General features: G+C 47.5%; 1 protein-coding gene across 9 annotated transcripts in view; it reads right to left on the reverse strand.

Annotated features, from left to right (window-relative positions):
• Window positions 1–261: 261 nt before the first annotated feature.
• Window positions 262–25152, reverse strand: part of TPD52L2 (TPD52 like 2) — a 52063-nt gene continuing 27172 nt past the window's right edge. For 5 of the 9 annotated variants that reach the window (XM_048498171.1, XM_048498172.1, XM_048498169.1 and 2 more), the window contains 5 exons: window positions 20089–20190; window positions 13625–13651; window positions 12076–12117; window positions 8407–8455; window positions 262–2203 (listed from right to left, as the gene is read on the reverse strand). In XM_048498171.1, coding sequence (XP_048354128.1) covers window positions 2108–2203; window positions 8407–8455; window positions 12076–12117; window positions 13625–13651; window positions 20089–20190 — 316 coding nt within the window. In that variant the 3' untranslated portion in view covers window positions 262–2107. Of the gene's footprint in view, window positions 2204–8406; window positions 8456–12075; window positions 12118–13624; window positions 13652–20084; window positions 20191–25152 lie in introns of those variants that run through there. The other 4 variants (XM_048498176.1, XM_048498175.1, XM_048498170.1 and 1 more) reach the window with 3 other exon arrangements.

Genomic DNA, 25152 nt, shown 5'->3' on the forward strand with positions numbered 1-25152 from the left:
ACTTCCTTCTCTTTTCTTTAGTCCCGCACATGGAAACCCTTCTCAGAAAAGCTGTAAGCTCCCCAGTTTAGGACACCTGGCGCAAGTACGGTCGCCGCAGAGACGCTGACCCAGAAGGGCAACTGCTTCCCAAGTAGCATTATCAGTAACCGTTCAGACATGTACTTTGACTCCTTTTTGTATCCCCCCCGGAAAGAGTCGCTGCAACTCAAACGGCAAACGCTCCCGGCAGTTTCGCAAGCCAACAGAAAGACAAGTTGGTTCTGTTTTTCCAAAAGGAATGTTTTATTGACAAAGTTTTCCCCAATAGTCACCAGCACAGGAGAAACAGTGTGATCTCTCTCTTTCAACAGTTTCCCGTCCAACCGACACGTGCCTTCCCTTTCCAGCACTGATGACTACCGTATCCCTCCCACCCGCAAAACAAACCCTTGCAAATGACTCTCACAACACCTGCTGATTTTCGGCCCGTGCGCTAGAACTGCATCCCCGCTATAGTTTCCGCCCGCCTGTAATGGACGAGAAACAGGACAAGTTCTACAGCCAGCAACTTGGGTGTCATCACTTGCTTCTCTCCCAAGGCTTGTGGGGAGGGGCGTGAAAACCTTCCGGGGGGGAGGGGAAAGGGCCTTGAAACAGCCTCAATCAATACCTATTCAGGGCACTACAGTCATCCAACTGAGCCTCTAAGGCACCAGGAAAGGTCGGGAGAAGTCACGAAGAGGCGATCCTGCCTTAGAACTAAGAGGGTCGGGACGACGGAACGTCACGGACTTGCTTGAAACTCGACGGCTCCTAAGGAAACCTGGCGCAAAGGGGAAGCAAAGATGGCGAGATATGCCAGTCTCTGGGGCCACTGCCTAAAGGATAAAGGGCGGCCGTGTTTAAAAAGTACAAATAAATCTTATCAGGCTCCTGGAAGAAGAATGGATCCAAGAGGAAAGGAGAGAAGGGGTCCCTCTTTAGGGTGGGTGGGCCCAGCTACGTGTGCCCACTGCTAATCAGATTAAAATGGCAGGCTGTCTTCAGTGGTGCCTAAAGGTACGGGCAGAGAAGCAAGTTCCACGCACTCGGGAGAGAGAGAGGCAGGCAGGCAGGCGCACAACTGAAATGAACACGAGACCGGGCGCATCTGCGTGTGGGCACTATAGTGGGATGCTGAACTCCAGCGCTTTGGATCTCCCCTCCCTCTCTTCCCTCCTTCCGCAAAACCCTTCGCCCCTTTGGAGATATAAAAAAGGTTACAAACGAGTAAAGCAGGCGGTGATGTAAGGCTCGAGTTTTCACCCTCGGCGTCCAAAGGTAGACTCGCCCCGCTTCCCCCAACTCACACGCACACACGCACGCACACAAAAGAACAATGCTAAAGCTGGTATGTCGGGAAAGTCCACTGCATTCCAAAAAAAATAAAGATTCTGAGATTCGTTAAAGCTAGAGAATCGGTGCAGCAAAGGTTCAGGCAGTTGCTAAACGGAGGTTTCCTTTGCGGAAGCCCGGCAGAAACGGCGTTTCTTCGACCTACAACCCCCACCCAACCCCCGCCCCGGTTAGATGCGTCTATCGTCAAAATGGGGACTGGAAATCTCCAAAGTTTTCCTGGATGCTCTTCGACTGCCTATCGAGCGAAGGAGCCGTTAATGGCAGGAAGCCTGTTAGCTACACAGAGCCGGGGAACGGAGGCCGTGAGAAACGCCACAGGCTTCCTGTTCGGCTCCCGTATTCCACGGCCGAGTTTTTTACATTTGCTTGAGGAAATAAAATTTCCCTGCCGTGGAGGGTGCAGGGGAAGGGGGTGGGCAGGAGAAGTGTGCAGGCCTTTGATGCCAAACCTGTAGAATCCCCACAATGCAGTGCTGCCTTTTTAAAAAAATTCGTTTATATTTTCAGGCGAGCACTCGCAGCACGCCCTACCTAGAACCCTTTAGTGTAAAATATATAGTGTACAAAACACGCCGTGCGTTCGCTTTATTTGACCTGAAGAATCCAGCAGCAAGAAAAAATGTCTACGTTAAGATGTATGGATCTCTCTCTTCCGGGCGGGACAGGGAGCTCCCAGTTTTTGCAAGGGGGTAGGGCTCTGGCAGTCGGGCACCGCTGGGCTGGCACCTTAGAAAGGTGCGTTGTCTTGGGAGGGCTTGTCGCCGGAAGCCGCTGGGGAGTGTAGTTCGTCGGCGCTGTTCTCTCTGCTGCCAACCACTTTGGACTAAGTAGGGAAAGAAGGAAGAGGAGAGAGAGGTTACCTATGCTTATCGCTCGCGCAAGGAGACAAGCGTTTATTTAGGAAAGCGTTTCTGTCAAGAAGAAGCAAGCCTTTATTGGCATAGACTAGGGGTAGGGAACCTGCGGCTCGAGAGCCGCATGCGGCTCTTCTGCCCTTGCACTGCGGCTCCACCGGCTTCATCCTTCCCCGCCCTGCAGGCAGCACGGCAGGCGCACCAATTGCCCGTGGCCAGCTGGGGAGTGCCGCGGGCTTCCCCTCTCGCCCACCCCGTTCGAGCGGGGCAGGTGCTTTCCTGGCAGCCGGCAAGGCCAAGCCGCTGGCCCCATCCTTGCCCGCCCTGCAGGCATCAGGGCGGGCGCATCCATGCGCTTCTCAGAATGAGCGGAGTAAAAGGTAAAAAAACCCCAATATATACAGCGTTATCTTTATTTTAAATGTCAAAAATTATTTGCGGCTCCAAGTGTTTTCTTTTCCCGTGGAAAACAGGTCCAAATGGCTCTTTGAGTGTTAAAGGTTCCCTACCCCTGGACAGACAATAGTACAACAGTAATAAAAAACAGATTAAAAAGCATATACAATACAGATCTAAGGAAATCTACTGGCGTTTAGTAATTTCCAGGAGAAAGTCTGCCACTATCAGACAGAGAGAAGGATCAGGGTTGTCCAACAAGTAGTGTAATCTAATTAAATTGGGGAGATGGGGGAAATGTAAAGGAGTAAGATTCACATACTTGGATCTGATTTCCTTGAATCTGAGACAATTATTATGAATTGAATGGGCCAGAGATTCCACTGAGCCTTTGTTATACCGGGCACAATGTCTTAGCAACACTGCTTGCTTATTAAATCTGCCATGTAACAAGGCAGAAGGCATAACATTAAACCTGGCGAGCATTATGGCTCCCCTTTGAGCAGGGTCTATTAAGCAATACAGGTAGCGTGCCAAGTGGCCCCGTTCAAATGGGAGAGAAGAATACAGGGGGGAGCACGTTTTCTTGGCTGCGGTGATTCGGGGTAGAGAACTCTCTATCCAATAGTTGACCTTTTAATTTCCTATAAGCTTCTGAATAGGACAAAGGGCAAAGTGAATCCACTGACAGTCCAATAGAGGCCAAAAGCAGCTTCCGATCAGAGACGAAACTAGCGTGCTCTTGACATTGAAGGGCGAAAACTGCACGAAAACTGGAGCCTGCAGGACTTGTTCTCCCACATTTTATGGCATTTCACCACCATTGCCGGGTTTTATGGCTAAATATATGAGTAATTTAATCAATCCACATCTCCGCAGATATTTTATGCTTGCTCGGCTAAATGTGTTACCGACTGCCCAAACAAGAGGCAGATATCATGGCATCCCACAGGAGAACAGGACTTGTTCCTGTGCAGCGGACCTACCCGAAACAACTGAACACGTGCTCCTTCATTGCAAAGATTTGGCAGTCTATCGGTTGCTTTTTCTCGAGGCCATCGTGAAGAAATTTTCAGTGAGATCAGACAAGGAAATAGTTTCACACCTGCTTAGTGACCATCATCCCCACACTACTGAATCAGTTGCCAGGTTTTTAACAAAGGCACTTGGATCAAGAGTGAAACCTTTGTGTAAATTTTAGTCAATTGGTTTTAACATAATCTGTATTTTACCACTCTTTATATGCCATTAAAGGTTTTGTATTTGTATTTGTATTTGCTTCCGTCCAGCCTTCCCTCGTGGCTCAAGGTGGCTTGCGATAATCCTTCGGGACATTTTCGGCTTAAAGACCGAAAGTAAAATGGCAAACCCCGAGACTCTTCTACGGCCCCCGCGACAAAAGTGGGGGTGCTCTTCAAACCCTCAGGAAGCAGGCTAGCCTTGCAGCGCCTCCAAGGAGGGGCCCAGTCTACAAAGTTGAAGCCAAGCTGGAAAGGCCCAGCCTCTGGCCAATGATAGGCAGGCTACCCTAAGCTGTGGGGTCGCCAACAGAGAACTGCCTGAGTTGGCGTCAGGTACGTAAGGAAGAACTCTCCGTCAGCAGTGACCTGGGCCCCGCGGGACTTTGTTCAGTTGCTGGCATGCGAGCTTCCAACAACCAGCGTGGTGCAAAGACTAAGAGGGGTGGACTCTAATCTGGGTTTGTTTCCCTGCTCCTACACATGAAGCCTGCTGGGTGACCTTGCGCCAGTCACAGTTCTCTCTGAACTCTCTCAGCCCCCTCCCACCTCCCAAGGTGTCTGTTTGTGGCGTGGGGGCTAAGAGCAGTGGCTAAGAGCAGGTGCACTCTGATCTGGAGGAACCGGGTTTGATTCCCCGCTCTGCCGCTTGAGCTGTGGAGGCTGATCTGGGGAATTCAGATTAGCCTGTGCACTCCCACACACGCCAGCTGGGTGACCTTGGGCTAGTCACAGCTTCTCGGAGCTCTCTCAGCCCCACCCACCTCACAGGGTGTTTGTTGTGAGGGGAAGGGCAAGGAGATTGCAAGCCCCTTTGAGTCTCCTGCAGGAGAGAAAGGGGGATATAAATCCAAACTCCTCCTCCTCCTCCTCCGTCCCTCCTCCTCCTCCTTCTTCTTCTTGGAAAAGGAAGGGAAAGTGATTGGAAGCCCTTCTGAGACTCCTTAAAGGTCAAAAAAAGCAGTTCATAAAAAACAACTTCCCTTCTTCAAAACTCCCTTCGTCAAACACAAGAAGAAATGCAGGCCTGAGTCATTTTATTGCACGCACTTTTGTGCCCTTTGCAAGCACTCGTTGCTGCAACCCTCTAACCTTCTGACTGGAACAAGAGGGCTCAGAGATCAACATTTCCACTCATGTCTGACCAAAGAAGCCGCGGCTCTTGAAAACTGGTCCGCCGAAAATCTTGCTGGACTCTGAGGGGCCGGTGGGCTCAAATCTAACCGTTTCGCCTGATCTTTACAACTGGAGATGCCGAGAACTGAACCCGGGACCTTTCTGGATGCAACTGGAGAGGCTCCACCACTGACCCACCCCGTCCAGAGTTCTACAGCTGCCTTCGAAATGCGGGCCTACTTGTCCCACCTGTCCAAACGCATGGGCTGGGGTTCTGCATTTTTTTCTCTTGATGGCTGGGGGTCACGGCACGACCTCCTTGGAGTACAATGTAAGGATCAGAAGGGCTGCAGTTGGATTTACAGCTGCGGTTAAGAGCCCGTCCGGCCTTCCGTTGCCAACAGGGAGAGCCCAGTATCTGGCTGCGGGCTGATGCAGAGGTGGGATCCAGCAGGTTCTCACCGGTTCCCGAGAGTAGGTTACTAATTATTTGTGTGAGCCGAGAGGGGGTTACTAATGGGTGATTTTGCCATGTGATTTTTGCCTTAGTTACGCCCCTCCTCTCAGCAGTAGCGCGCAGAACTTGAAGCAGTCTAGCAGGAGGTGCACTGGCGTGCATGGCAGCCTGCGCCTGCATGCATTCGTTTCCCGCCCAAGGACTGGCGCAGCAGCTGCGTCCTTGCCACAGCCCCGCCCCAGAATGCCCCGCCCCGGAATGCCTGCCCCGTCATGCCCCGCCCAGCCCCATTGGCGCTACGCCACAGTTTGAATCCCACCACCATGGGAACCTGTTATAAAATCTTTGGATCCCACCACTGGGCTGATGGCCCTAAAGCCGCTGCTAATATAATTTCCCCAGCCCGAGGGATATCCGGCTGGCTTCGGTGAGAGCCTGGTGGAACAAGCTGCTGGGTGAGGTCAGAGCCCTGTGGGAGCTGTGGCAAGTCCGCAGGGCCACACATTCCCACACACGCCAGCTGGGTGACCTTGGGCTAGTCACAGCTTCTCGGAGCTCTCTCAGCCCCACCAACCTCACAGGGTGTTTGTTGTGAGGGGGGAAGGGCAAGGAGATTGTAAGCCCCTTTGAGTCTCCTGCAGGAAAGAAAGGGGGGATATAAATCCAAACTCTTCTTCTTCTTCTGTTCCACCGGGTTTTTTTCATCTAGTCAGCTGGATCGAATACAGTAAGATCATCTCCTCTAGGCCTCGGGGGGCGGGGAGGGAGAAGGGAGGTGGAGGTGGAGATTAAGTATTAATTATTACCTATTGCCATCTTCTGTCACCTGTTTAATAGTCTGGCGTTAAATATATGGTTTTAATATTTGTGCTGGTATTTATGTTTTAATGATCGGATAATTAATTGCTGTTGTGACCAGCCCTGAGCCCTGCGGGGATAGAGGGGGATATAAAAAAAATTAATATAGGACAGGATATAATATAATAATATAATACAAATAGGGGAGCAAATGAAAACCCTATTTGTAACCACAAACTAATCCAATGCAGAGAAGAGCCCTCACACTTGCTCGCTTCAATGTTTTCCCCTCCGCTTTATTGCGTGGTAGATTTAACAACTTGGAAATGAGCGAAAGGGTATGCTCTTGTGGTGAACAACAAATTGAAACATTGGCACATCAACTGCTTTGCTGCCCTAAATCTGCTAATATCAGATCAAAATATTCCAACATTCTTTCTAGGATACCTAGTGAAATGGAAGAATCAAGTAGACTTCCTTTTCTTCTGGACAATTCTGACAATGAAACTTGTGAATTGGTTGCACAATTTTTACTGGAGGTGATGCACAATCAATAATTTATATTTTATCTTAAACCTTTGTATTTGTATACCTTTTATCTTAAACCTTTGTATTTGTATACCTTTTATCTCAGGTTTTTTATTGTGTTATGATTATTGTTATGCCAAATAAAGGCTTATTATTATTATTATTATTATTATAATATAATAGCCGCACTGATCTGCAGCAGAAGAGGTAGATTCGAGTCAAGCGGACTTTAGAGACAGAAGTTTTTGGGGTAGTTTGAGCTTTCAAGAACCAAAGCTCCCTCGGTCAGATGCAGGAAGGAAGGGAAATCACTGAGCCCTTATATCCCACTCGGACGGAGGGGGGGGGAGGGCGTCACACTGTACCTTTGCATCCTCAGTCCCTCCCATCTGTTGACAGGGACACGAGAGCTCAGGGATCTCCATTCCCACTTGTATCTGATGAAGGGAGCCCTGATCCTTGAAAGCTCATAGCATCCTGGCCAATTACGGACGGAGAGCTTACCCTGAAGTGATCTTGCTTTCCGCAGAGAATGCAAGCAAGAGCAGTCGGTGCGTGGCCACCTCCTTGTGCAGAACAAGGAAGTTTGTCGCATGCTACTTCTGCTCACCGCGCGCAGCAACTTCTTCTTATGTTGGCACAAGGAAGTTTGCCGCGCCAGGGCTCAGTAACCGGCGCACCATGGCGGCCTCCTGCATAATTGAACCCTGAAATCTTTTCAGACTCTAAGGCGCGACTGGACTCAAATCCAGCTCTTCTGATATGAATATAAACCCAAAGCAGCTTTAGGCGTTTCAGTTTGGTCTAACAGAAGTTTGGATTTAGACTTTGGATTTATATCCCCCCTTTCTCTCCTGTAGGAGACCCAAAGGGGCTTACAATCTCCTTGCCCTTCCCCCCTCACAACAAACACCCTGTGAGGTGGGTGGGGCTGAGAGAGCTCCGTAGAGCTGTGACTAGCCCAAGGTCACCCAGCTGGCGTCTGTGGGAATGCGCAGGCTAATCTGAATTCCCCAGATAAGCCTCCACAGCTCAGGTGGCAGAGCGGAGAATCAAACCCGGTTCCTACAGATGAGATACATGAGCTCTTAACCTCCTACGCCACTGCTGTTGAATCTTCTCCATGTAGAGCAGTGGTGGCGAACCTATGGCACGGGTGCCAGAGGTGGCACTCAGAGCCCTCTCTGTGGGCACTCGCAAGCAGAGTAACCCCCCCCCCCCCCACATCTAGGCTGGCCACTGGGCTCCATTATTAGCATTAAACCTAAGACCTAGTTTTGGGGAAGCAGTGTAGGTAACCCTGTTAAGCGCCGTTAAACCCCACTGATTTTCATGCAAAATAAAGCGCGATCCTTTACCTGGGAGTAAACTCAGTCGCTGGCAATGGGCCTTGCTTCTGAGTAACCCTCCTAGGTTGGAAGAGTTGCACGGTTGCTTCAAAGCAAAGCCACCGACTACCACCAAGCTTACTCCTGAGTAACGCACGCCTCGGAGCTAACCATTTTTTTCTAAACTAAAACCTCAGTATTCAGGTTAAATTGCCGTGTTGGCACTTGGCGATAAATAAGTGGGTTTTGGGTTGCAATTTGGGCACTCCGTCTCGAAAAGGTTCGCCATCACTGATGTAGAGAAAGCTTACCTTGATGGTTCCAACACGGTCTTCAAAAGACTTGAAGGTGGTGGAATTCCTTTAAAAAGAAAAAGAGAGAGAGAGGTGGCAGAGTCAAGACCCAAGAGGTTACAAAGTGCAGCAGTGTAACAGATGTTCCCGCTCAGAATTCATTCAGAAAACAGATTTACAGTGAAGAATGTTGTCTGTGCTTGACCGGACAAATTCTGGAAAGCTAACCCTACCACGGCTTCAGCGAACCATTGGTTCTGCTTCAGAAAAGAGAAAAGATCCCATTGGAAAGCAGCTTACCAAAACTGTAACTGTTTAAGAGTATGACTTTAGGATTTTAAACAAAGGAGAAAAGAACACCACCAAAACACATGGCAGGCAAAATACCATTCGAAGCGCCAGAACTGCAAATGTCAGGGTGCGTTTAATTTAAATCACATTGATTTACATCTAACTTTAATCACATTGATTTAAATCTAAGGCTCATTCCGCACATGCGGAATAATGCACTTCCAAACTGCTTTCAGTGCTCTTTGAAGCTGTGCGGAATGGCAAAATCCACTTGCAAACAGTTGTGAAAGTAGTTTGAAAATGCGTTATTTTGCTTGTGCGGAAGGGGCCTAACTTTAATGAACTAAATCGAACATTTAACTCGTGATTTAAACCACATAAGACTAGATTTCAGTCATGGTTTGCTGCAGAAAGACTCATTCTTGCTGGTATGATCTTAATATTTACAACCACATGAAGATTTCACTTTTAGAATAGTAAACGTTCAGATTAGTTTTACAATTATGTCAAAAACTACTGATTTGGTTATACTGTCAGAAATACACAGCTAGATGCATCAGTGATTTTCATCCTCCCTGGTTAATATCTACAACAACATCACCACACAGGACAGTCAAAATACATTCAAAGCACCAGAATTGTAAATGTCAGGGTGCATTTCATTTAAACAACACTGATTTAAATCTAACTGATTTAAATCATGATTTAAATCACATAAGACTAGATTTAAGTCATGGTTTGCTACATAAAGGCTTATTCTTCCTGGTATAATTTTAATATTTACAACCACATGAAGATTTCACTTTTAGAATAGTAAACATTCAGAATAGTTTTACAGTTGTATCAAAAACGACGGATTTGGTTATACTGTCAGAAATATGCAGGTAGATGCATCATTGATTTTCATCCCCCGCAGTAAACAGCAAGAGAGCCAACAGGTAAAAGCCAACCAGTTCACGCCCCCCCCCTTTAGTTAAACAAATAGGTTGCAGAAGTTACCTGCTGAATTTTCTCACCTGGACTAAAAGGTCAATTCAAAGAGTAAGCTGAAGTGCCCGTTAAAATTATAAACTTTGAAGCAGTTTGGAAAGAGCATCTCGATTAACGGATGCTGAAGGCATTGAGAAAGGTGGACGAATTCCCCAAAACCAAAACCAAGAGAGCCAACAGGTAAAAGCCAACCAGTTCACACACCCCATCCCCCCACCTGCAACAAATAGGTTGCAGAAGTTACCTGCTGAATTGTATCACCTGGACTAAAAGGTCAATTCAAAGAGTAAGCTGAAGTGCCCGTTAAAATTATAAACTTTGAAGCAGTTTGGAAAGAGCATCTCGATTAACGGATGCTGAAGGCATTGAGAAAGGTGGACGAATTCCCCAAAACCAAAACCAAGAGAGCCAACAGGTAAAAGCCAACCAGTTCACACACCCCATCCCCCCACCTGCAACAAATAGGTTGCAGAAGTTACCTGCTGAATTGTATCACCTGGACTAAAAGGTCAATTCAAAGAGTAAGCTGAAGTGCCCGTTAAAATTATAAACTTTGAAGCAGTTTGGAAAGAGCATCTCGATTAACGGATGCTGAAGGCATTGAGAAAGGTGGGCGAATTCCCCAAAACCAAAACCAAGAGAGCCAACAGGTAAAAGCCAACCAGTTCACCCTCCCCATCCCCCCACCTGCAACAAACAGGCTGCAGAAGTTACCTGCTGAATTGTCTCACCTGGACTAAAAGGTCAATTCAAAGAGTAAGCTGAAGTGCCCGTTAAAATTATAAACTTTGAAGCAGTTTGGAAAGAGCATCTCGATTAACGGATGCTGAAGGCATTGAGAAAGGTGGGCGAATTCCCCAAAACCAAAACCAAGAGAGCCAACAGGTAAAAGCCAACCAGTTCACACACCCCATCCCCCCACCTGCAACAAATAGGTTGCAGAAGTTACCTGCTGAATTTTCTCACCTGGACTAAAAGGTCAATTCAAAGAGTAAGCTGAAGTGCCCGTTAAAATTATAAACTTTGAAGCAGTTTGGAAAGAGCATCTCGATTAACGGATGCTGAAGGCATTGAGAAAGGTGGGCGAATCCCCCAAAACCAAACGGGAAGGCACTGCTGCGGTCCCCCCAGAGAAGTGAACCAGCTGCCTATGCCAGGCCGCAGTGGCAGGCGTGTCTTCAGCCACGCCCCCAAAAGGTGGCCAACCATCCATCCTGAACGGGCAGCTGCCCAGTCCACCAACGAAGCTACATCCGGCTACATGCGGTTGACCTCTGCAGCGAGCTACTGGATTCTTTCATTCAATGCAGCTCTGAATTCAGTGAAAATTTGGTTTAAGGAAGCTTTTTGAAATACTGATGCACCCACTTTCCTCCTGAGCATTTCAGGACACCAGGCAAATGACAGTATCGGATAAAAACAAAACATGAACACAGATTTTTTTTTAAAAAAAAAGAAGATTGAAAAGCACCTTTTGTGTTTCTGCAATGCCATTCAGGTAGATCTTTCCACTGCGAAGGTTTTACAACTTACTACCCCCGTATTAAGGTATCCCAGGAGATGCGTTTATTGAAGGACCTAACACGACGATCGTTTTCAACATTCCCAGCAATTGCACCGGGCGCTGTTCCCTTGTGCAAGATGTGGCAGTATGACAAACACCAACCCCTTATAAATAACCCAGGGAAACCAGACTGTAATAATTTCAATAAGGCTGATCAGGGACAATTTTGTAAATATGTTAAAAACAATTTCGTATATATGTTGAAATGTTAAAAGTGTTATTCATCTATATTTTATAGAAAATCTATATGGCAGCTAAGAAATTTGAGAAAGAAAAAGAAAGAAATTGCTCTTCTCCTGAGGAAGACATCAACGAAAACGCACTTTGAAACGCGTAAGGCGTTTGAGAGACTGATTGAGTTTGACTCTATAAAATGTTACTAAAATGGACATGATTTTGATTCTATGAAAAAACTGTGTAAATGAATGATTTTTGTTCCTATATAGGAATATGTTGAAGGCATGATTTATTTTTCAGTTGGTTAAACCATGGTTATGGTCTATTAATTACTGAATGCCTATAAACTTGTTCGATATGAATTGTTGTGCTAGAATTTGTTTAAAAGGAAGTTATATATACATATATTGGTTTAGTACAACCTCCGTCTTATCTGTGTGACACCTTTTTAGACAGAGTTCCTGTTAGGAATTTCGACAAAGCTAAAGAATCATCCTAGCCAAATACACAAAAACGAAGGGAAAAACCACAGAAGAGATGTTTGCCCGTAACCTACTCTTCTTTTTTAAAAAGCTTGAACAAAATTTCACTTTAATGCCCATGTTCATTTAGTGGAAAACCAGCCACCCTCCGCAGACACCAAGATGTGGCTTATGCTACGTTACCTCATAGCTGGCATACTTATCGAGTGACGGATGGAGTAGCTGCTACGCGGAAGCATGAAGAGGAGATGAGCAGAAGTTAAAAAGGGTTTAGCACACAACATATCAAATCATTTACCTTGTGACCAGTCACACAACCCCCGATATACGGCCAGCACAGTGTAGTGGTTAAGAGCAGGTGGACTCTAATCTGGAGGACTGGGTTTGATCCCCCACTCCTCCGGCGGACTCTTATCCGGCACACTGGATTTGTTCATAGAGTGAAATGGATTTATTTCTCTGCTTCTACCGACGAAGCCTGCTGGGTGACCTTGAGCCAGTCACAGTTCTCTTAGAACTCTCTCACCTACCTCACCAGGTGTCTGTTGTGGGGAGGGGAAGAGAAAGGAGCTCGTAAACCACTTTGAGACTCCTTACAGGAGAGAAAGACAGGGTGTAAAACCAAAATATTCTTCTTCTGTCAGTTTCCCATACGTAGAGCATATGGGGGTATAGAACCGTGGTGGCGAACCTTTGGCACTCCAGATGTTATGGACTACAATTCCCATCAGCCCCTGCCAGCATGGCCAATTGGGAATTGTACTCCATAACATCTGGAGTGCCAAAGGTTCGCCACCACTGGTATAGAACAAGGGGGACCCAGATTATTCTTACATTCTGATTGGGGGGGGGGAGGGGGTGGTATCTAGGAAGTCCGGATTCAGATCTTCCACCTTTGTTGTTCCACAATGATTAACGGGATATAGAACTTAGGAACCCAAATCCTACACCTTTGATCTTACATTCTGACTGTGGGGTGTGTGCGTGTGTGTGTTAGAATATAGGCACTCAGATCCTACACTTCGATTCTGACTTCCAGCTTTAACCCTGCACTTGAAAACAGGCAGCTGTAGAAACGTCTTGCAAATAGGTTCTCCCCAGCACAGATACCACTGCTCTGCTCACGGGTTTTCCCTGCTTTCTTCTCCACAGCCAATCAAATCTCCAGTGACCAATCAGAAGTCTTGCTGGGCAAAAGCCCCACCTGGCCTCACCCACCTTCTGCAAGGCCGTGGTCTGGTAGTTTCAGTGCTTACATTTTGTCCACACTTATGGCTGGCATCTTCAGAGAAACACACTTTGCCATGACGCGCCTCTGAAGATGCCAGCCACAGATGCAGGTGAAATGTTTGGCGCAAAAACTACCAGACCACGGCCACGCAGCCCGGAAAACCCCCAACGAGCAAACTAAATAAACACTGTCCCACCCTACCCAAGCAATCTTCTCGATCAGCTGCCCACAAGTCATTTGCCACTTGGGAACATAGGCAAGTGAAGAATGGAGAACTGGGCATCCAAGAATCTCAGTTTTCGCATGAAAACTAAGAAAGCTTTTCAGCTCTGGAGTCCCTTAAAAGGAAGCAGGCAACAGGTGCAGAGACAGCGGCCACGTTTGAGCCCTTCGTGACCGCCTTATCTGGTGATGCACATGTTTGAGGCAACATCTCTGGAAGGGGGAAAAACCCAGATGAACCAAACACTCCGCTGGTCTCTTTCCTATGGACAGTCTTACCTAAAGGAATGCGAGAAGGGATGGGCCCTGGAGCAATCCAATGGCAGCAGGAAAAAAATTAAAGAAAGGGCTGGTTAAATGCAGGTTTCGAAACACCAAGTTCACACAAAACCCAAAGAGAGAAAGAAGAGTTAAGGGCATGCTGTAGGACCCCACAACATAAGCATTGGTTTAACATCCTGCCGAGCACTCTGCAAATGGGTCAGAAGCTCAGTGGCCAGAACATACAGAGCACTAGGCAGCTTCCGGATCTTCGGCCATCCGGGAGCGGCGATGATGAACTCTGCCCGTGACTTTAATCCAGACCGATATCCTCTGCTCTCAAGGAAGTCTCGAGACCATCCAAGACGAAACCAAGATGAGACGCTGTCTATTTACATGGCAAGCAACCATCAGCTCAGCTGCAAGGCTGTTTCTTCTATGACAGGGGTCTGCAACCTGCAGCTCTCCAGATGTTAATGGACTACAATTCCCATCAGCCCCTGCCAGTTGGGAATTGTATAGGAATTGTAGTCCATTAACATCTGGAGAGCCGCACGTTGCAGACCCCTGTTCTGTGACGACACTTCAAAAACACACTGTGTGAAAACAAAAGGATGCATTTTGCTTCACAAGAAGAGAGGGTGAAGGTGAGACAACGGAGCCTCAAAGATCACACTAACAGTGTCAAAGAGACCCCACACACGCCTCTCCCCACTCAAAGGGAAGAAGTTCACACAAAACACACATTTCCACTCCTTTTTTTGGTCTCTGATCACATAATGAACATAAGAACTAGCCTGCTGGATCAGACCAGAGTCCATCTAGTCCAGCACTCTGCTACTCGCAGTGGCCCACCAGGTGCCATTGGGAGCTCACATGCAGGATGTGAAAGCAATGGCCTTCTGCTGCTGCTGCTCCTGAGCACCTGGTCTGTTAAGGCATTTGCAATCTCAGATCAAGGAGGATCAAGATTGGGAGCCATAGATCGACTTCTCCTCCATCAATCTGTCCAAGCCCTTTTTAAAGCTATCCAGGTCAGTGGCCATCACCACCTCCTGTGGCAGCATATTCCAAACACCAATCACACGTTGTGTGAAGAAGTGTTTCCTTTGCAGGCCTGCTAACAAGAATATACCTTTCACTAGGAAGGGGGAGAGCTAGAAGAGATGTCCTTTACAGAGGGCCGAGCTGGAGAACAAGATGAAGGGTACGGTCGAAGGCTTTCACGGCTGGAATCACTAGGGTGTTGTGGGTTTTCCAGGTTGTACGGCCGTGTTCCAGTAAAATGCCACTGGAACACGGCCAAACAACCTGGAAAACTCACAACACCCTAGGACAGTGGTGGCGAACCTATAGCACGGGTGCCAGAGGTGGCAGTCAGAGCCCTCTCTGTGGGCACGAGTGCACAGAGTTTGTCATGTGATAATAGTGCAATTATTTCAGGGAGATTATTAGCACTAAACCTAAGACCTCGTTTTGGGGAAGCAGTGTAGGTAACTCTGTTAAGCGCTGTTAAACCCTACTGATATTCATGGAAAGAACTAAAGCGTGATCCTTTACCTGGAAGTAAGCTCGGTTGCTGGCAATGGGGCTTGCTTCTGAGTAAACCCTCCTAGGGTCGTGATTTACCCATTCGAAGTGTTGCACAGTTGCTTCAAAGCAAAGCCACTGACTACCACCAAGCTTACTCCCGAGTAATGCGTGCCTTGGAGCCAACCGTTTTTTCTATACTAAAGCTTCAGTATTCAGGTTCAATTGCCGTGTTGGCACTTTGCGATAAATAAGTGGGTTTTGGGTTGCAGTTTGGGCACTCGGTCTCGAAAAGGTTCGCCATCACTGCCCTAGGATGAAGGGTGTCTGTTGGAGAAAGGACAACTTCCCTGTGGCTGATTCCCTGGCAGAGGCCAGGAAACTTAAGACAACGACGTCGCACAGTGCACAGAGAAGTGACCACAAAGAGAAAGAGGCAGCGGCAGCAGGAATGCCTTCAGGATTGTCTTAGCTCTGCTCTCGTTCCTTCCAGCTCGTCAAAAGCACTTTGTTAGGATGTGGATGGAAAACAAGGCCCCTTCAACGACGTGCGATCAGAACGCAACGAGATTCCAGGAGGTGGCACAAAATATCCCACCTTTCCTGACTCACCGGTCCCGTTCCTCCGCTTTCAGACCCCGTGCAATTCTACCGTGATTACGTTTCTCTGAAAAGGTCGGTTCAGGACCTAAGACTGGCTAACCTGGTTGACTTGTGTTTTTAAAAGCCACCCAGTTCACGTTTTTGAGCGGCGCTCGCAGCCTTACTGGCTGTTTCGGTTAACCTCCCCTTCAGGAAACGCGCTGTGCCAAGGTAAAGTTGTTTTCAAGGTCTGGATTGCCAGGGCCTGCACGAATGGAAATAAGAGCATATCCGTACGCTAGCTCGAGTGCAGGAAAGAATGACCTTAAGTCACAGGGGTGAATTATCTGGTGTCATTTCGGCACGCCTGTTCCTTTGGGGAACAAATATGTCCATTGGTAGGAGTCTGTCGGCCATGCCTGCACGCTTTTCAGTGCTGTTATTATGTGATCAGAGAGCTTTGTGCTTACCACCCAGTCATTTCCAGCCACAGCGGGAACGAAGGATTCCTGGAAAGAATCAGGGTTGCAGTAAATAGTGAACTCTACTTTGCCGAAACAGGGATGTAAACAGCGAGGCTGCTGATAAACACAGCACGAGCAACAGGAAGCCGTTTGCCGCCGGAATACAAGTTCAAAAGAAGAAGGTGTCATTTGCTGCGTTGCGGAGATAAGTCCTGTTCTCTTCCCGCTGCCAAAAGTGAGCTCTCTCGTTTGATGTTATTCCCTATCCTGTTTGACCAGAGCAGAAACAAACTCTCTGGCAAGTTTCAGGGGACGGCTCTGTTGGTCTGTGGCAGAACTGCCAAGTTCAAGTCCGGAAGCTCCTTGGGAACCCAACAGATATTTACCAGAGGTGAAGATAGTTTCAACTCTCAAAAGTTGAACAACTCTCAAAAGTTGAACAACTCTCAAAATACAACAACTTTTTGTTTTGGATAAGGGTTTTCATCAATCTAGATTCCTTCCAGTGGAAACATATTTAGAGATCTGGCAACCCTGGTTACTATATTTAAAGGGAAAGATAGATATTGATTTCCATCCAATTGATTACTAAAGGCATATGTTTATTTTCAAAAATAATAATAGCACAACCAAGAAATTAGATGTAATTTAATTTAGTATTAGACAGTATGATTAGACATAAAAACTGAACATTGGGTTCAGAGGTTTATAAACTGCTAGAAATGTTAAAGTATTAAAAAAATGAATATATTCTTTTGAAGGAGAAGTCGCTCTTTATATAGACAGATTATAGAATGAATTTATTTAACTGCATCAATTTGTTGTATTAACCTAGATATATATCAAGATTGATTACTTTGCTATATATTATTTGTTGTTGATGCCATTACTCATGTATGTTATTATTACCAAAATGCAAAAATAAAATCTATTGGAAAAAAAACTCTCAAAGGTCTATGCCGCCCCCCCCCCCCCCCCCCCAAAAAAAAAAATCCTGTTGACCTCTAAAGCGCTTCTGGACCTGAATCTAGCTGTAGAATTATTCAGGGTTCCATCGTTTAAGACATTCTGGATCTTCAAAACAAGTTACTATGGAACTTCTGGTGTACTTAGAGATGAGTGTTTCAGCTAGTCCAGAGTTGGCCCAGTTCAGTGCTAGAACAATACCAAAAGCAGTCCTAACCAGCTACAGGGTCCTCAGTCTGAAGAGTCCTGCACAATTTGCATTTGATCTCAACCCGTTCAGAGTGCAGAAGGTTGCTCAATACTGGGGAAAATCCAGTACACACTGATACAACAGGAAGCTCACAGCTGAATTCTTGTGTAACTCATGCGGAATAAACTAAAGTCATCTGATTAAAGGGGAAAAAACCCAAAACACACCCCCACATTGTGGCCAACCTGCCATTCAGACAATAAAGTACGGAAGCCGTTAACTGAATTTGTGGCCGAGAGGGAGAACCATGCCAAAGAGAGAGGCAGCGTGGTGTAGTGGTTAAGAGCAGATGGATTCTAATCTGGAGAACTGAGGTTGATTCCCCACTCCTCCACCTGAGTGGCAGGGGCTTATCTGGTGAACCAGATGTGTTTCCACACTCCTATATTCCTGCTGCTGGGTGACCTTGGGCTAGTCACAGTTCTCTCTAAACTCTTTTAGCCCCACATATCTCACAAGGTGTCTGTTGTGGGGAGAGAACGGGAAATGAGCTTGTAAGCCATCTTGAGTCTCCATACAGGAGCGAAAGGTGGGGTATAAATCCAAACTCTTCTTCTTCTTCTTCAAAGATTTTCAAATAAATTCTAAACTACTGTAATCCATTACTTTTGTAACTAACCAGGCTGCACAAAAGTAAATACCTGCCCATCAGCGGAAACCTCAGGGAGATACCTCCAGATCCCTAAACACCAGAGACTATGCCGTTGCGGATGTGGATCTATAGAAACCATAACTCATATTCTTCTGGAATGCTGTCTTCACAGTAACCTGCGCATGATTTTAATCCACCCTTTGTTGCTTCCAAGACTTGAGCACTCCAAGTCCCAGACCACTCGCTTTCTGCTAAGTGACTGTAATCCATCCATCACCTTGGCAGTGGCTAAATTCTTGGAAAGCATTTTAAACGCCCGTATTTAAATGTTTTAAAAGTTCTCTCTTTTAAATGGAAACATACTAATAATTTATATGCCACTAAAGGTTAGAACGAAATGAAAGTAAATACCCCGGACAATGAGGTTGGAGGTAGAGGCATGCTTAACTGTCCTGGCCCCTTCAGAGATGATGGGGGTGAGGGCAGACCAGAGGGTTTTCTGACCAGTGGCCCCTGCACTATGGAATACTCTCCCACCAGAGGCCGCCAGCCCCTACTCTTTTGGAGTTTGGGCACCTGACGAAGGCCACCCTCTTCACCTGGGCGTTCAGCTAATGCCCTCTACTAGTCCATCTAGTCCAGCTCTCTTCTACTCGCAGTGGCCCACCAGGTGCCTTTGGGAGCTAACCTGCAGGATGTGAAAGCAATGGCCTTCTGCTGCTGCTGCTGCTCCCGAGCACCTGGTCTGCTAAGGCCTTTGCAATCTGAGATCAAGGAGGGTCAAGATTGGTAGCCATAGATCAACTTCTCCTCCATAAATCTGTCCAAACCCTGGACTTGTTCCTCTCTATGGTCATCCTCCTGGAGCCTGGGGTGCGTTTCTTGACTCCACTTTTTTTGAAACTGTTGCTCACCAGGCCAGCCTCAACAACGGCGAAGTCATAACTCCCGGCCCTCTGATTCTAACACTGCATGTCTTCCTGTCCAGGGTGAGCAATGGGACGTGGGAAAACCTTTCGACTCCTCAGCAGGATGGGCTTCCTCGGGAGATGGTGGACTCGCCGTCCTTGGAGATTTTTAGCGGAGGCTAGATGGCCACCTGACAGCGATGCTGTGAACTCAGGCAGATCATGGGAGGGAGGGAGGGAGGGAGGGAGGGCAGGAAGAGATGAGCCAGTGGCCTTTTCTTATACGCCCAGGGTAATGCCAATCTCCAGAGCCAGCATGGTGTAGTGGTTAAGAGCAGGTGTGCTCTGATCTGGAGAACCAGGTTTGATTCCTCACTCTGCCACTTGAGCTGTGGAGGCTTCTCTGGTGAACGAGATTACCTTGTGCACTCCAGCACTTGCCAGCTGGGTGACCTTGGGCTAGTCACAGTTCTTCGGAGCTTTCTCAGCCCCACCCACTTCACAGGGTGTTTGTTGTGGGGGGAGGGGGAGGGAAAGGAGATCGTAAGCCCCTTTCAGTCTCCTTGGAGGAGAGAAAGGGGGGGCAGGGGTCATGGGGGGGGGTTGGCTGTGAATTTCCTGCATTGTGTAAGGGGTTGAAGAAGAAGAAGAAGAAGAAGAAGAGGAAGAAGAGGAAGAAGAAGAGGAGGAGGAGGAGGAGTTTGGATTTATATCCCCCCTTTCTCTCCTTCAGGAGACTCAAAGGGGCTTACAATCTCCTTCCCCTTCCCCCCTCACAACAAACACCCTGTGAGGTAGGTGGGGCTGAGAGAGCTCAGAAGAGCTGTGACTAGCCCAAGGTCACCCAGCTGGCGTGTGTGGGAGTGCACAGGCTAATCTGAATTCCCCAGAGAAGCCTCCACAGCTCAGGCGGCAGAGCGGAGAATCAAACCCGGTTCCTCCAGATTAGATACACGAGCTCTTAACCTCCTACGCCACTGCTGCTCCTAGTTGGACAGCTAGTTGGTCCTTGGAGTTCCTTCCAGATCTAAATGCCTATGAGTAGGCTGGGTCTGGAAAGACCAGAGGAAGCCACTGTCTACCTATGTGAGCGCTAAGTCTTTATTTCTCTTGGTCAGAGAATACACCGCCCTCCAGGTTTGCAACCTGGCAACCCAAGAGAACAAAAAGAAGGACGCCGAGGACGTTACCTCATGTCTCCCAGTTTCCGGCTGATGACGGAACCCATGTTGGAAAGGGCAGCGGAGGTCTTCTGGCCCGCCTGCGACAGCGTTTCCTGCGTCTTCTTGTAACTAGGCAAGAAAAAAACAAGGGCGTTTTAACAGGTGAAGGAAGGGCCGCAACGGCAGAAGTGGACGGGGCAGGACCCAAGCAGCGAGGGGGAGGAAAGCAGCTTGAAAAATGGCACCCCAAGTCAAAAAGAGGGGAGGCGTTGCCGAAGTCTCCCACCTGTGCGGCAACCCGTTCCACAGAGCCGGAGAGACAAAGGCCCCTTCCGCACATGCAGAATTTCGATCCACTTTCACAACTCTTTGCAAGTGGATATTGCTATTCCCGCACAGTAAAATCCAGCGGCAAAGTGCACTGAAAGTGGATTATTCTGCATGTGCGGAAGGGGCCAAAAGTTTGACATTATATGCTCATAGCAAAAACAGCACACCAGGAAAGCCAGCGCACTTAAGATGCGTTTGCTGCAATTCTGAAGCAGCCTCAGAAAATGACCCGCTTCGCTTAGCAAGTTGGAAGACCTAGAGTTGCTCGACTGGTTTTTGACGCTGTCACATTAAGGTTGTGTTTGCATTTGCTTCTACACCTTCCCGGCCAATTGCTGATCCTATCTCTCTCTGCGCGTGAGAGTAAAAAGAGAATAAATCAATTCCACTGGGGGATTTTCAGCTTTTCATAGAGCTATGCCCAGTGGTGGGATTCAGCCGGTTCGCACCACTTTGGCAGAACCGGTTGTTAAAATGGTGCTTGTAAACAACCAGTTGTTAAAATAGTTGAATCCCGGCACCGGCACCGGTTGTTAAATTGTTTGCCACTGGCTACGCCCTTGTGAAAGATCGTTCCTGGCTTCAGGGAATTCCTAAAATAAACCTGCAGAACTCAAAACAACGTTCGTGGGAGGAGGCGGCGTAGGAGAACCTCCTCGCTAACTGGTAATATTAAGTTAATCCAGAGAAGAGTCTGCATTGCTTCTGCTTTTGTGAGGAGGGAAATATTTCCCATTAGTTACCATTAACCCCTGCCATACCCAGACCTGCTTACTTTTAATGATGAAGGAATGAAAACCCCGCACTACAGCGGATAGGGTTTTGGTCTGGAATACTGTCGTATACTGAGTAATTTTCAAAGATTTTGATATTAGCCTGGAACATTGTTATATACTCAGAATTTTTCATGGACTGTGATGAATATAGGACTTAAATTCCTAAGAAAGGTGTGTGCATTACATTAACAGCAATCACTGTTTGTAGTCTTTGTAGTTTGTCTATATCAGTGATGGCGAACCTTTTCGAGACTGAGTGCCCAAATTGCAACCCAAAACTCACTTATTTATCGCAAAGTGCCAACATGGCAATTTAACATGAATAATGAGGTTTTCTTTTAGAAAAAAACGGTTGGCTCAGAGGTGTGCATTACTCAGGAGTAAGCTTGGTGGCAGTCGGTGGCTTTGCTTTGAAGCAACCATGCAACTCTTCGAATGGGTGAATCATGACCCTAGGAGGGTTTATTCAGAAGCAAGCCCCATTGCCAGCAACTGAGCTTACTCCCAGGTAAAGGATTGTGCTTTAGTTCTTCGCATGAACATCAGTGGGGTTTAACAGCGCTTAACAGGGTTACCTACACTGCTTCCCTAAAACTAGGTCTTAGGTTTAATGCTAATAATCGAGCCCAGTGGCCCAGGACAGCCTAGATGGGGGGGGGACTCTGAGCGTGCCCACAGAGAGGGCTCTGAGTGCCACCTCTGGCACCCATGCCATAGGTTCGCCACCACTGGTCTATATGTTTGGGTATATGAAAACGCTTTCCTTTTTCTCCTTTGTGTGGTTTTTGTATGTAATAAGTAGGGTCGGCCAATGGGCATAGTGTAAGTTCGTACTTTTAAAAATAGAACAGGAGCAAATCGCTTTACCAGGATTCCATTCTGGGATTTCTGCAAAGTCAACCCAGGGGTTCAGCTGGCATAGTCTCGTCAAAGGCTTTCACGGCCAGACTCAAGCGATTGTTGTGGGTTTTCCGGGCTGTGTGGCCGTGGTCTGGTACTTTTTGCTCCTAACATTTCGCCAGCATCTACGGCTGACATCTTCAGATTCATATCATGGTGAGATGAACCACGGAGAGAAATACATCTCACCATGACACACCTCTGAAGACGCCAGTCATAGAGGCGACCGAAACACTAGGAGCAAAAACTGCCAGGCCACGGCCACGTAGCCTGGAAACCCCACAAAAGCCGATGACGTCATCCGTTACCCCTATTCCCAGTATTTCAAACTATACCGCAAAAGCCCTCTCATTCCTGGAGAGCCACAGAGAGGGCAGGATTCAAAGATATAATGAAGGAGAAGTAACTTTGGATCTCTCTCCTTTTAATATCCATTAGCATTCCATTGACACATTGCAGACTGTTGGTGTGTAAAATAGTAGGGCCGGTATTGAGTTCAAGTCTAAAGCAAAACGCAAAGTTGACTTATATTAGCTACTGATCCATCTAGCTCAGGGGTCTGCAACCTGTGGCTCTCCAGATGTTCATGGACTACAATTCCCATCAGCCCCTGCCACCATGGCCAATTGGCCATGGTGGTAGGGGCTGATTGAGTACATGGTATCTGATTCCCCTAATTCTACTAAGTGCTCTTGAGTGGGGCAGTTCTCCCAGAGGCCTTTCCCAGCTCCACTGCTTGAGATTTTTAAGCAGAGATGCCAAGGGTCGAATCTATTCTACTGAGCCCCACATAACACACACTGCGTAACCCCCCAACTCCCAGGGTCAAACTGCGTAACCCCCAACTCCCCCACTTTAAATCAGGCGGTAAAAACGGGTGGGTTTTAGCCCAGTTCTCCCACATTCAATACAAGGTGTAAAAACAGATGTAGGTTTAACCCGGATTCTCCCACATTCATCTACACAGCAGGACGGGGCAGCTCAGATGTGAAGAACAAAATATGTCAGCGAAGAGAGTTAAACCTGCCCCTTTTCTTCCCAAACCAGCCTACATGCTGGAGTACAGTTTGCAGACTGCAGGAGCACGAAAGGAGGTGGCAGAAGGGACTCCTCTCAAATCCAGTTCACCATTTTGGTTCTCCAATTCAAAGCTCTTGGCCACAGCACCAGCAGACCCAAACCGAAGGACTAGGCACGCTGTTGCTCATTTGTCATAGAATCCTAGAGGTGGAAGAGACCCCAAGGGCCATCAAGTCCAACCCTCTGCCATGCAGGAACACACAGTCAAAGCACTCTTGACAAATGTTCATCCAGCCTCTGTTTAAAAACCTCCAAAGAAGGAGATCCCGCCACTCTCAGAGGCAGTGGGAATTCCACTGTTGAACAACCCTGGCGGTCAGGAAGTTCTTCCCTAATGTTTAGGTGGAATCTCTTTTCCTGCACCTTGAATGCATTACTCCTGGTCCTAGTCTCTGAGACAGCAGAAAACAAGCTTGCTCCCTCTTCGACATAGCATCCCTTCAAGTATTTAAATATGGCTATCGTGTCACCTCTTAACCTTCACTTCTCCAGACCACTGGTGTAATGCCCATTGGGCAAGGTGGGCAGCTGCCCAGGGCATCACCTTGTGGGGGGGCATCAAAATGCTGGGTTCGTTTTTGGGTATTTTAGTGGTTTTCCATTTTTGGCCTGCAGGGGGCGCAGTTTTTAGGCTAGCAGCACCAAAACTTCAGCGTATCATTAGGAGACTGTCCTTATGCTACCCCCCAAGTTTGGTGAGGTTTGGTTCAGGGAGTCCAAAGTTATGGACTCCCAAAGGGGGTGCCCCTATCCCCATTGTTTCCAATGGGGAGCGTAATAGAGATGGGGACTACAGTTTTGAGGGTCCATAACTTTGGCCCTGAACCAAACTGCACCAAACTTGGGGGGGGGGGTATCATTAAGGGCAGTCTCCTGATGAGACCCTGAGAAGTTTTGAGACTGGTTACCTGCTCAGAAAGTGTGCCCTCCACGCAGCCTGCAAGCCCCCCATTGACAGCAATGCAGAAAACTCAATGCACAGAATACAAAAGATTCTTGGGCAAATTTCCTGGGATGTTCCTACAGGGGTGCATATTTTTGGATGTATCGGCACCAAAATTTCAGGGTATCATCTGGAGATGATGGCACCCCCCAAGTTTGGTGCAGTTTGGTTCAGGGGGGCCAAAGTTATGGACCCTCAAAACTGTAGCCCCCATCTCCTATTAGCTCCCATTGGAAACAATGGGGGATGGGGCACCCCCTTTGGGAGCCCATAACTTTGGACTCCTTGAACCAAACCTCAACAAACTTGGGGAGTAGCATAAGGACAGTCTCCTAATGATACGCTGAAGTTTTGGTGCTGCTAGCCTAAAAACTGCGCCCCCTGCAGGCCAAATTTCTAGGATGTTCCTGCAGGGGGTGCATTTTTGGATGTATCGGCACCAAAATTTCAGGGTATCATCTGGAGATTATGGCACCCCCCAAGTTTGGTGCTTATATGTCTAAAAATGCACCCCCTGCAGGCAACAATGTCCTGGTGCAAAAAGAAATTTGGTCGTGGTGGAGTGGCCGCCCATGGTGGGGGGGGGGGGGGATCCAACTCCGGTTTTGCCCAGGGCTACAGTTTGCCCAGGGCTGCCTCGTTACGCCCCTGCTCCAGACTAAACATCCCCAGCTACCTACGCTTTCCTGTGTAACTGCTGCTTAAGTTTTTAATGGGTTAATGGGTTTAAGTTTTATGTTGTTTTGATTTGCTGTCTTGGAGAACAGCCGTGTTGTGAGCCGCCTCGAGCCCTTCGGCCTATAAGTTGAATGAATGAATGAATGAATGAATGAATGAATGAATGAATGAATGAATGAATGAATGAATGAATGAATGAATGAATGAATGAATGAATGAATGAATGAATGAATAGGGTGTGGACTCCAGATTCTTCCTCTGGGCACCCTGAGCCCTGCCCCCAGAGAAAGATTTGTCCCCGGGAGCCATTTCCCCCCATATGCCTCTGGCGATCATGAAAGGTGTTTTCCCTTTCAGCCGAGGTGCTCAGGTGTTTGAAAGCAC

This window comes from Sphaerodactylus townsendi, linkage group LG05 (genome assembly GCF_021028975.2).
Source record: "Sphaerodactylus townsendi isolate TG3544 linkage group LG05, MPM_Stown_v2.3, whole genome shotgun sequence".
Classification (NCBI taxonomy): domain Eukaryota; kingdom Metazoa; phylum Chordata; class Lepidosauria; order Squamata; family Sphaerodactylidae; genus Sphaerodactylus; species Sphaerodactylus townsendi.